General features: G+C 41.9%; 2 protein-coding genes across 2 annotated transcripts; one reads left to right on the top strand and one right to left on the bottom strand.

Annotated features, from left to right (window-relative positions):
* Positions 1 to 5,003, bottom strand: traip (TRAF-interacting protein). The gene is made up of 16 exons (XM_083669196.1): positions 4,952 to 5,003; positions 4,591 to 4,703; positions 4,392 to 4,449; positions 4,187 to 4,273; positions 3,968 to 4,007; positions 3,728 to 3,855; positions 3,448 to 3,542; positions 3,188 to 3,301; positions 2,529 to 2,616; positions 2,240 to 2,329; positions 2,062 to 2,150; positions 1,768 to 1,923; positions 1,616 to 1,661; positions 1,352 to 1,459; positions 936 to 986; positions 1 to 688 (listed from the first exon to the last, which is right to left on the bottom strand). The coding sequence occupies exons 2-16, from the start codon at positions 4,686 to 4,688 to the stop codon at positions 578 to 580; spliced, it is 1,359 nt and encodes a 452-aa protein (XP_083525322.1). The 5' UTR covers positions 4,689 to 4,703; positions 4,952 to 5,003; the 3' UTR covers positions 1 to 577.
* Positions 5,004 to 5,396: 393 nt separating this feature from the next.
* On the top strand, positions 5,397 to 11,755 carry mon1a (MON1 secretory trafficking family member A). Its single transcript, XM_083669147.1, has 6 exons — positions 5,397 to 5,533; positions 6,042 to 6,199; positions 8,154 to 8,561; positions 9,009 to 9,774; positions 9,866 to 10,013; positions 10,280 to 11,755. The coding sequence occupies exons 2-6, from the start codon at positions 6,046 to 6,048 to the stop codon at positions 10,418 to 10,420; spliced, it is 1,617 nt and encodes a 538-aa protein (XP_083525273.1). The 5' UTR covers positions 5,397 to 5,533; positions 6,042 to 6,045; the 3' UTR covers positions 10,421 to 11,755.
* The last annotated feature ends 86 nt before the right edge of the window (positions 11,756 to 11,841 follow it).

Raw genomic sequence — 11,841 nt, 5'->3', positions numbered from 1 at the left:
CCAATCACAAGTAAAAGTATCCATCTAACTAGAATATAAATTACAAAACAAGGGACAAATGTTTGGAGGAATGGCAAACAATTTAGACCCATTAAATATTCAAAAACTGCTTGTGAAAATGCACAATTACAAAAGATAGCTTTTTATATAATGTACAACTGAGTCAAAGCTGATATCTGACAAGACACCAAAAATGACATTGAAAAAGAATCTCTCAAAGATACAAAGCCGAAAACTAATGTCCCATTGTTTTAGTTAGCAGCTAATTTGGTCACACTCAACATTATGACCAAAACAAACAAGATTGCTAGCTTGTTACATACTGATTGAAAATGTCATGATCAGCCTATTGAAGACACCAAAATAAATATACTACAGCAAATTAGCTGATCTCCACAAAGCTTTGAACCAGGTGGGGTACCAACTAAAGAAGGCCATGGCTTGAATGCCATGGCCTTCACTTGACAGGCGAACCAAATAAACCAGGTGCAGGTGGTCATTTGTCTTAGATGTGCAGTTCACACACACAGTGTATCGCAGTCCTTGACTTGACAGTCGGGGATGAAAGGGTCAAAATTCACTCTAGAAAACTGTCCAACGTAAAGCAGCTGGGGATCTTCGGAGGAGGCGGCCGAGACACATTCTTTCTTTTTGCCTTCAACAGTGGGCGAATCTCTGACAAAGGAGACTGGCATGGAGGTAAGTATTAAGGAAAAATGGAACTCATACAAATGACAACATGGTCTCATATTCCTTTCCAATTGTTTCCCTTGAGATATACATCAATTTATAGTAACTATATTTGTCAGTTGGTATAGATATACTATACAGTACAGTGTACAGTAACTAGAGGTGTAAGATACATACTTAATACACAATACATCAAGAAAAAACATTCTAGAAAATAACAATTTCATGGCTTGAAAAAAGGATACAGGTTGGAAGAATTTTGTCCGTCCTCCAAGTCCATCATAGCCAGTTTTCACCTGGAATTGAAGAGTGAGTGAGTACTGTGTAGCAAAGCATACCTGAAAAGAGTCAAGTAATCATGTAAAATAAGAATTTGTGGCTCAAATGGCTGAACGAAATGTTACATTCAGAGTCTGGATCTCTTTATTACACATGTATGAGTGCTAACTGCCTATACTTGTAAAAAAGTATTTATTTATTCATTTATTCTTTGCATTAAAAGCGCCAGAGACATGCATATAGGCCACATTGCATAACTATTTATATGGGTGTTGAAAAAAAAAGAAGAAAATAAAAAAAAGAGGAAGTCCCTAATGTTTGAAAGATATGACTGAAGTGTCGGAAAAAAGAAAGAAATATGAGGATGTTGTATAATACGTACAGCTCCTAGTCTACTCCTCTGTGGGTCCAGCATGCTGCCAAAAGTCTTCTTCCTGAAAAGGATGGAGTTACGGAAGAAGGGATCCATGGAGCCGTCCTCTTCTCTAGCCTGAGAGAAAGCACAAATACAGATGCTTACTAACACTCATATAAACACAGCTCTCAAAATCTTAGATTACAATACAGTCATCTGACAGACTTCCTATCCAGCAACTCACATAGGCAGTACAAGTGGAGCATGCTTTAACTGATATATAAAAACTACCTTGCTTCCTGATGAGCCATTATCACTGTGTTTGGATGACGACGGCCTAGAAAACAATGCACATTAATTGATAATGAATACTTCATTTCGAACCAAATAAAAATCAGCAGCACATGGCCCTTCTCAATGCTACACTGTTGAGAGAGACTCACACGGGAGGGTCCAGACGCATCTTCTTGGATGGGACCTGCACCGGCCTCTTCTTCACTGGGTCGGGGGTGGTGATGTCAAAGGTCAGGTTGAGGTCAATGTCCTCACTGTTGGCGGGCTGGTGGAGACGGGGCTGTTTTAGATCTACTGGGGCAGGGCTGAAAGACGAGGGCAAAAACCTTAGCAGTGACTAATACGAGATCTATTACGATCTACAACCTCATCAGTGACTAAGACGAGGTTATCTATATTCAATACATCTTGAGTTTAGAGATTCCAGTGATGAGGTAACAGACCTCTCAAATACTAGGCGGCTCAGGGCTTCGTTTGTGCGTGTTGGTGTGCTCAAGGTCTTCTGAAGGATCTCAACTTTCTTCTTCAGACTCTGTTAAGAGGAAAATACATGAGGGTAAAATGAGTGTAGACTGTAGTGTATTTTACAAATCATTTTCTAAATTAGTTTTGGCTCCTTACAGTGATCTCTTTGTCTGCATTGGTCAGGTCCTTCTGGACAGCCTTCATGTCCTCCCTGGTCCTGTTCATATCCAGTGTGGCTTTCTGTAACTACAGAGACATGAAATACTGTTAAGTCAAAGACTGGAAATAGGACACACACATCTTTCTCACCTGATATATTCCAGTGAACAGTAGTATGATAGACATATCTATGTAATACACTTTCTGTTATGAGTCATCAAAAGAATGCAATAATGGTTTCACTATAAATTACTATATATCAATGGTTATGTTTACAAGCCATTACCTTGTTGCTTGAGACAAACGTCTCTCTTTTGAGCTTTTCACACATCTCGTTAGAGGATCTGAGGCTCCCTTTCAGATTGTCATACTCTCTGGACAGTAAGAAAGACAGAGGTAGTGGGCCATTAGAAATAAAGGGTGAGTGAGTAATCATATCAACTGTATGTGGGGTGCGAGGCTCCCCGATGTTGGCGGCTGGGGGATTCACTCCTACAGGATAAAGTCGTCCTATGGGCGGTCTTAACGTTGTCCAATTCCCGATTGCGACCATTGTGAACCTAAAGTCCTCTCCTTCCAAACTACCCAGAAATAATTCTCTGACCGAAATCATTTCCTGTGTACCTCCGCCCACCTCCTGTGTACCTCCCCTGGGTAGGTAGTCGTCTTAAATTGTATATGTTGCGACCAGAAAATTCTTTCTGGGTAGTATGGAAGTAGAGTACTTTAGGTTCACAATGAGGTATCGCAATCGGGAATCGGGTAATGTTAAGACAGCCCTTAGGATGACTTTATTCCGTAGGAGTGAATCCCCTCTGCAGCCAAAATAGGGGAGCCTCGGACCCCACATATGTACAATTGTGAGGTCCACTTGGGATAGGGCTGTCCCATGTGTAGTGTAACTGCAAAACACATCAACTGGGAGAGAGAGATGGGGCTCCTTACTTCTTGAGAGAGATGCAGTAGATGGAGAGCTGCTCCACGGCAGCCTGGCCCACACCCATGTCGGTGATCATGGACTCCACCTCAGCCCTCTGACCCTGTAAGACCACATCAAGACTGGGGAGGGCAGTCAGACAGACAGACAGACAGACAGAGACACACAAACATATTTATACCCTGATTTGGTCGGTCTACAATGTGCCTGTAATGCGAAGTTAAAGCAGCCTATGTGTGAGTGTGTCAGGGTGAGTGTATACCTGTACCTCTCATATGTTTTCATTTTGGTTCTAAGTCGTCTAGCCTCCCCCTTGGCAGCCTCGGTTTCATTCTGCTGGGTCTCCAGATACTTCATCTGTTTCTGAAAGGTGCAAAACACACAGCATTGACAGTTGAAAAAAAACATGAATAAAGGTTTTGTACATACATACAAAAAATATAGTGAATTCAGCAGAACTGATGGTAGGTAAAAGGGAATGGGTGGTATAGAACTAAATATTAGTCTGTGAGTTTAGTTTACACAACAGGTGCATCGTGACATCTTACCCTGAGAGTAGAGCAAAGCATCTCTTTCTCTCCAATCTCCTTACGCAAACTGTCCAGGTCTTTCTTCTGCCTGTCTACATTCTCCTTCAAGCTCTCTACCATCTTCTGTCGGTCCTTCCACTCTCTCTCTGGAAATAAAAAGAGCAGTCAATATACACTCAATGTTTCAGTATACAACATGAGAAATAGGTAAAACATCAAAGTGACAGACAGCATCTGTTGTGTCCTCCATCAACTTACCCTTTTCACTTAGAATGGCTTTTATTCTACCAAGCTCATTCTGAGGAAGAAAACAATAATTACCAATGGTAACACTGTCCTTAACTCACACAACATTTATGAATCAATATTTTCATGATTAAATGTCATAGAATGCAGGCTAACTACATGTTCAAAATGTAATATTTATTTATGGCAATAAGCTTCCAACTAAGCTCTGATTAAGTTATACCAGTTTACCTGCAAACTTTCCGGATCTGTAGCGTATCCCTCTTCCTCTCCACCAATATCAAAGAACAGCTTGCTGATAATATGTCTGGTGCTGACCTGAGAATGGGAAACAAGACACAAAGAGCAGAATGGGTGTAACCCATCCAGAATGAAATGCTTAAATGTATGGGACCAGTCTACAGCAAGAGATAGCAATAAGAAACAGCTACTGTACCTGTTTTCTACATTGTGGGCAGGTCTTGTTGGGAGCTGTCTGAAACCACTGAAGAAGACTGTAACCAGGGGAGAGGTTTAGAAGATGCACACAAATTATATTTAAATAAAATGTTATACAGAACCTCAAGTTTTATACAAACTGACTATAATGTTTTCGAAATGGACCGACTGCTTCCACTGCCTTATTGTGTACTCACCATTGGTAGTGAAATGTGTGCCCACAGTGAATGGCAGCCACATCTCTTGAGTGATCAAAGAAATCGGAACAGATGGTGCAATAGGCTCGAATAGGCATTTTTCAAGGACCACTCTGTAAAAAAAATAACAGAATAACAGCTATAGCTACATTATTATTGTGTTGCATAGGCATATGCAGTATAGAACACTCTGGGCAAGTGCACTGTGCACGGATGTTATTACTAGCTGGTTGGATTACTCTCCGACTATACGCGTTTTATAAACTAGCCAGCTATCCTTAGCTAGCAACTAGGTCCGCTATTTAAACCACTAGGAGCCGTACACATTAGACAATAGATCGTTTTAAAACATAACTCTTACCTAAAGATATTGTGTATATATGAAATGTGTAATTAAATTACACAAACAGTAAATTCATCTCAAATTTGAAGCCACAAATTAGACTGCAGTGCGTGCATGAATGTTGTTTCCGCGCTTAGTTCGAACGTAAAATTCCCCGCCCCTCTTGTGTTCACGTCATCGATGTCAAACTAGGGAAGCGTTCAAGAAAATAAATAGTTAGTGTTCATCTGATTCTTTTGCTTAAAACAAATCGCTTATATTCATTCAAAGAATAACGTAAGACATGCAAATAACAAACTAATAAAACTAGTAATATATTCTTATTATATAACATGCATACATTATAGTGTCCCTCAATATCAAGTTGTATGAACAGCACAGAAATCAGATATCGCGTTCACGAACGTACCAGACCATCATCTGATGATCTGATTTCCCACAATCCAGAAGCGCTGCCTGTACTTGTTCCGTGACCTCTGGGCTGGAGACAAGCTACTTGACTAGCATAGTTCGAACTTCTATGTACTTCAGAGGATGGGAGACCCTTGGCAATATACTATAAAATAATATCGAATGAATCTTCAGTCGAAGAAATGAAAGGTTTGGCAAATCATTTATTTAGACTCCGTGTTTTGAACGTCATGCAAGACACCAAGCGAAACAGTGCTGTCTCAGCAAGCTCCTCCTGCCTTGCAAATCTCGGACTTCCTCAAAAGTGTTGGCAGAGATTGATGAATGACAAATCCAATTATGGAGCCAATATTGTGTATTTGAGGCCCTATACATCGTCGTTAGCAAGTTGTTTGCTTCTCGATAGTTTTAATTAGGTATTTGTCTTTTGAGTGAAGTTTGTTCATTAAACGTCAACGTGATGCATTGTTTTCTCAGTTGACCAGAGTCCTCCTGTCAAGTAATACAAAATGTTGCAGTGCGATACTTTTGGTATCGGCGGCTTTCATAGCATGCCAGCACGCCTGATTTGATCCCACCAGAAAAGGGCTTTCATCATACTCGCAACACCAACCATGCCCGTGTTTGTATCGTTTTAATGTTGGAACAACAACAACAACATCAGCTAGCAACTATAGCAATGTATCTTATGTTCCAGGTGTATGTCCCTGCTGTGGGTTGCAATGATGGCTGGAGACGTCCACAATAGGAGTGTGGCATGGGAGACCGGGAGTTGCACCCTGGCACCAGTGGACCTTCTTCGCAATGACAGGTCGGACAGCCCCACTCCAGGCCTGGTGGAGGGGACAGAACCAGGTGAGCATGACATGATGGCAACTGTAACATGACCTCAGAGCAATGTCCACTACTAGAGACTCAGGTCTGGCCCAGAAACAAACCCTGGCCTAGTTGACTAGCATAGTCATCCCCTGTCCTCCACCATTTCTGTGTTTGTAGAACTGAAGGATTCATATACGTGGAGGCAAAATTGCCATGACTCATTTACACTTGTATCTGGTTCATTTGCATCTGCATGCAGACGAGGCCAGGGGTTGTTTCCAGACCAGTTGTTTCACTTGCCACTATCTCAGGGCTTTGCTGTGCTGATGTTTCAGTGTTGGCTCCAGTGGTTTTAGGCCCAATAAATGTCACAAGTTTGATAAGAATGATGATGACTAGGCCTAGGCCTGTGTATTGGATATCCCAACTGGAAATGGTTAACATAAGCCACATTCCTTCTTGATTAACAGCTCTTGCCATGCCACAATGTTTCAAGAAAGACAGCATAGAATGACACAGGAATTAAAAAAAAATAATAATAAAAAAAAAAAAAAAATATATATATATATATATATACATATATTATCATGAACTCAATTCTATCATGTGACATCTTTAAACCACTCTGACATGGTTTGGACCATGCAGCCTCTGTGAATATGACTCGTGGTGAACAAACCACCAGTGTGTTCTGGTTGGCTAAAAGGGAATAGGGAATGTCTGTGCACACAAGCTAAATGCATCCTTTATCGTCCACAGATTTCACTCTCTGGATCTTGAATAAGTGGTATGTGGTGGTAGCCTTTATTTTATGTGGTCAGCCCTAGACTGTGACAGTGTGATGTTGGATCAGACCGTCTGCAATGCAGATGTTGAATGATATGACACTTTTGTTTATTATTCATTATTATTATTATTCGGCTGAAGGTCACTGCTATGACAGATTTGTTTAGTGTCTCTGGAATATGAGGTAAGCCAATCTTCAGGAATGGCTCATGATGGCTGTGTTGATAGGAACATCAACACAGTATGGGTAATGCAGACTGCATTACCCATACAGCTCATATGCTGCTACACTGCTCATACTGTAACTATTTATTCTACTATAATGCTACTGTTACTCACATACTGCTATACTGCACTGCTATATTATACTGCTTATATTATTCTATATTACACTGCACTACTACTGATCATATATTGCACTACCTGTAAATACTGTTCATTGCACTTTCTGCTATTTTGCACTTCTGGTTAGACGCTAACTGCATTTCGTTGTCTCTGTACTTGTACTCTGCGCAATGACAATAAAGTTGAATCATTGCTGAGGTAATGCAGAGTAATGAGAGAGACTCATGGCTCAGTGTAGTGATGTGGATAAGTGTTGGCTCTGTCTTTCGGTTTGTGCTTTAGTTTTTAGGGCCATTCAACACTTTGTTACTTTTGACTGTGGTCCTTTTTTGCATTGTCATGGGAGAAATGTTATTCTCCAGTGGCTCAAAGAAGACAACAATCTCCCTTTGGAAACTCTACAGCAGATGGCAGTGTCATCTAGATTAATAACAGGATGTGACTTGCTCTCCAGGAAATAAACGTCAGATGAAAGATCCAACTTAGATCGAAACATTGTCTGTTTGTGCATCTGAATTAAATCACCATGGGAGCATACCGGACATTCCTTTTTTCTTTGATGTGTTCTTCTGTCATGCACCTGATGAATTGGATGTGGATATTCAAAACATCTCTCCCTCAGTGTGTTAGGGAAGATGATACACCTTTCAAAAACATGTTTCTATATCTAGCCTATGACTACATATACTGTAGTAACATGTAATTCGGCTACAGTATTTATTTGCATTGTTTCTTTGTGCTTGTAGTTTTTCATAAATTAATTGGCTTGACTTTTGTAAATGATTTTAAACAAAAAATAGTATTAACCCAGAGTTTACCTACTCTTAGTTGGCCATACATGTTTCCTCTGTATCAATAGGTGCTGGCCAGGAGAGTGCTATGTTTGTCCATGCCCAGTCCTTCGAGGACCTGACAGTTGACAGCACAGAGCAGACTGAGACAGACTCTGAGCTGGGGGAGTCAGGAGAGTCGGCAGAGGAGGTTCAGGGGCTGGTGGGTGAGGAGGAGGCCCAAGAGGAGGAGCAGCAGCAGCAGAAGGAGAAGCAGCAGGAGGAGGCACGCCCAGAGAGCAAGACTAAAGAGGAGGATGTGTCCAGTGAGGCATGGCGAAGCCATAGGAAACATGTGTTTGTGCTGAGTGAGGCAGGCAAGCCCATCTACTCCCGCTATGGCACAGAGGAGGCCCTCTCCAGCACCATTGGGGTCATGATGGCACTCGTCTCCTTCGTAGAGGCGGAGAAGAACATCATCCGCTCCATCCAAGCAGGTCAGGACAAGGTGTGGGGGGTAGCTTTGTGCTCTATTATAGATAGAGTAACCCTGGCAAAAAAAAATTTCCACAGCATTATTTAAAAAAAAAAAAATCCCTGATAGGTATCTACTGTATGGGAAATGTGTCAGCCCAACAACAAATGCAAATACATAAGCTGTTGAAGTATCTAAAAGTAAAAGCATTGAAGGCTCAGTCAGTCACTAATAAGGACCATCTCTCCAAAAAGTGAATTATGTAGATGTTTTAATGACCTCTCATTCAAATAAATTCAAATGATTTTAATCTAACTATTTTTATTTTTGTTTTTACTTTTGTTTTGCTTTTGTTTTACTTTTTATTTATCCATTCTTGTTCTCCATGGAATGTAGTGTCTTTGAGTACTAAGAAAAGTGCTATATAAAATAAATGCATTATTATTATTATTACTAAATGTGCTTCCAGATGGCTGCAAAGTGGTGTTCCTTTACAAGAGTCCTCTGGTCCTTGTGGGCGTATCCCGGACCTGTCAGTCAGACAGGGAGCTAACGCGTGAGCTGCTGTACATCTACTACCAGATCGTCAGCCTGCTCACCCTGACCCAGCTCAATCACATCTTCCAGCACAAGCAGAACTATGATCTGCGCCGCCTGCTGGCCGGCTCTGAGCACCTCACTGACAACCTGCTCCGTCTGCTGGACCGCGACCCAGGCCTGCTCCTCAGTGCCGTCACCTGTCTCCCCTTGCCCAGCACCAGCCGTGACGTGGTCTCTTCCAGCCTGCAGGCAGCCAAGGCCAAGAGCTTGGTCTTCTCCATTCTACTGGCGGGGGACCGCCTGGTTACACTGGTGCGTAAGAAGGACCAGTACCTGCACCACATGGACCTGCATCTGCTCTTCAACCTGGTGGGCTCCTCCTCAGCCTTCCGTGAGGGTGAAGGCTGGACGCCTATTTGCCTTCCCAAGTTCAACACAGCAGGGTTCTTCCATGCCCACATCTCCTACCTGGAGCCGGCCTCGGACCTCTGCCTCATTCTGGTCTCCACTGACCGGGAGGACTTCTTTAACCTGTCTGACTGCAAGCGCCGCTTCCTGGAGCGCCTGAGCAAGCGCAGTGCCTACCAGGCCCTGAAGGAGGCATTGAAGTTCCCAAGCTACTCTGTGGCCCAGGTTGGCATCCCAGAGCTCAGGCACTTTGTGTACAAGTCCAAGAGCTCTGGGCTCTACACCAGGTGCGCATGGATTATTCACATATACACTCAAACACATAACTACTTCTGGTAGTTGTGCCACTAACAATACCCTGTCTCTCTTCACCATCAGCCCTGAGCTGCCCATGCCATACCAATCAGAGGAGGAGCAGGAGAGGCTGATGGGACTATACCAATACCTGCACAGCCGCTTGCACCATCCGACACGCCCACTCCGCTCCATCTACCGCTGTGGAGAAACAGAGAATCTGCTGGCCTGGGTAAGAGATTAGTTGAACATTTTGTATCATTTTGTATTAAATATGGTTTCAGACCTTTTAGTAAGTTAGCATGCATTATCATATCATCTTATTGTCATTATCTTGATCTGTAATGATAGGGATTAGTATTGTAGTGCAGTGCAGTGCAGAGCAGAACAAATCCTGACAGTGATCTTTGCTCTTTAGGGGATTCTCTACCACTTTTATTATCTCCTCTCTAATCCTAACCCTAACCCTCTACAACCCCTGTCCTACCTCTCCCTCAGGTAACAAGTGGCTTTGAGCTCTACCTCTGTTTCAGTCCCCTGGGAACCAAGGCCCTGGCCGTGTCTGCTGTTACTAAGCTGCTGAAGTGGATCAGGAAGGAGGAGGACCGTCTCTTCATCCTCAGTCCCCTGACATACTGAGCTATCAACCAGCTGACCCAACAGGATATGCCTTGGCCCTTTAGAATAGCCATTAACCTGCCTTTTGATGTTGAAGACTGATGGGCACTATTGGAGGCCATAGATTTTGAGACAACAAACCACAGCTCATGGACAGTTGTGCATATGCAGTCTGTGTCTGCTCTTGGATTTCACTAGTCTGATGTGCAGACTGGGATCCAGTGATTTGTTGTTTAGGATTGGTGATAACAATTCCTCAATCTTTGGGCATCAGGGTTAACACAATGAGGGTAAAGCTTGAAATGTTTTATCTTGCCAGATTTTATGATTTTAATGATTTGTTAGCGATACAGTGACTCCCCTATCAAGTAAAATATCTGTAGCAAGTTAGGGTTAGCTTTCCCACAAATAACAATAACCATGATTACATTTGTTATGCTATTCCAGTTGCTGTAAGATTATTATATGTATTATTTGATTGTAATAGACCTGTCTCTGTATGGAATCACTGCCTGGATCTAATGCTGTTGTTGTTGCGTTGGTAGTAACCATAACAGCAAATAGAGACAGGCAGATAGAGTTGTGAAAATAGAGTATACTGTAACTGGAAAATTCAACTCAAAAGAACATGCATTGCACTTCTGCATATAACCTAGTTACTATAGCGGCCATTTTTACAAAAATCCAGATACTGAAGGGGATGCATGTCAAGGGCAAGACATGTTCGTTAAAGCACATTCCTATGTCTCTTTGCATTAATAGTTTGCTGAATGTATGAAACCAAGAAGGATTCGTCTCACTTTGACCATCTAATTGTGTCCAGTTAGTCCTACTCTGCTAATATGCACGTACTGAACTTTCAATAATAAGTTCCTATTAATTCCACTCTTTTGGGTTTATCAGTACACTCCAAGAGGAATGTGAAAATTCTACTGTAGCCTACCTTGATTACTGTTGCTGTGAAAATGGTTTCTGTTTTTGTGTAGTTTGCCTTTAAATGTTTTCGGGGTATTTTCAGGGGTTATAATAATGAACATGAGTAGGTATTTCTTCAATACTACTACAAGTGTAGATGAGAGTCTCTGGCGTGTCAGATGTATTTGTTGCTTACTTACAAATCATACAGGTGTGTTTCACAGGGATCATTGAGACAAATAGTGGAATTTTCACATTCACCTTCAAGGTGATGCTAATGCCTTCCCTTACTTGTCATGCCTTACCTAATTGCCTTTAGAACTCTGCTAAGCTAATGGGGTGTGACTGCTGGAGCTTGTTAAAATGTTGATTGTCATAGCCTAGAGATTGTTAAGATCTAATATCATGAAATTATAATAAACGACTAATGAAATTGTCTTCATTTAACGTTTTGTTGGAATAGTGTTTTTCTCAGAATGAAGCTAGGGGGGCTCTTTAACTTTTCACTATTCGTCCTCTGCCTTGCA

The sequence above is a fragment of the Argentina silus genome, assembly GCF_951799395.1.
Source record: "Argentina silus genome assembly, chromosome: 4".
Classification (NCBI taxonomy): Eukaryota; Metazoa; Chordata; class Actinopteri; order Argentiniformes; family Argentinidae; genus Argentina; species Argentina silus.
This window is presented reverse-complemented; position numbering and strand designations above follow the sequence as displayed.

What these genes read in the sequence shown, in the direction of transcription:
- traip (XM_083669196.1), bottom strand. Translation starts at nt 4,688, where the DNA reads ATGCCTATTCGAGCCTATTGCACCATCTGTTCCGATTTCTTTGATCAC. An exon ending in AGCCATTCTAAGTGAAAAGG is followed by an intron (nt 3,856 to 3,967) that starts GTAAGTTGATGG and finishes TTTTATTTCCAG; the next exon opens with AGAGAGAGTGGAAGGACCGA. An exon ending in GGACAAAATTCTTCCAACCT is followed by an intron (nt 689 to 935) that starts GTATCCTTTTTT and finishes CCTCCATGCCAG; the next exon opens with TCTCCTTTGTCAGAGATTCG.
- mon1a (XM_083669147.1), top strand. Translation starts at nt 6,046, where the DNA reads ATGTCCCTGCTGTGGGTTGCAATGATGGCTGGAGACGTCCACAATAGG. An exon ending in CATCCGCTCCATCCAAGCAG is followed by an intron (nt 8,562 to 9,008) that starts GTCAGGACAAGG and finishes ATGTGCTTCCAG; the next exon opens with ATGGCTGCAAAGTGGTGTTC. An exon ending in CAGAGAATCTGCTGGCCTGG is followed by an intron (nt 10,014 to 10,279) that starts GTAAGAGATTAG and finishes CCTCTCCCTCAG; the next exon opens with GTAACAAGTGGCTTTGAGCT.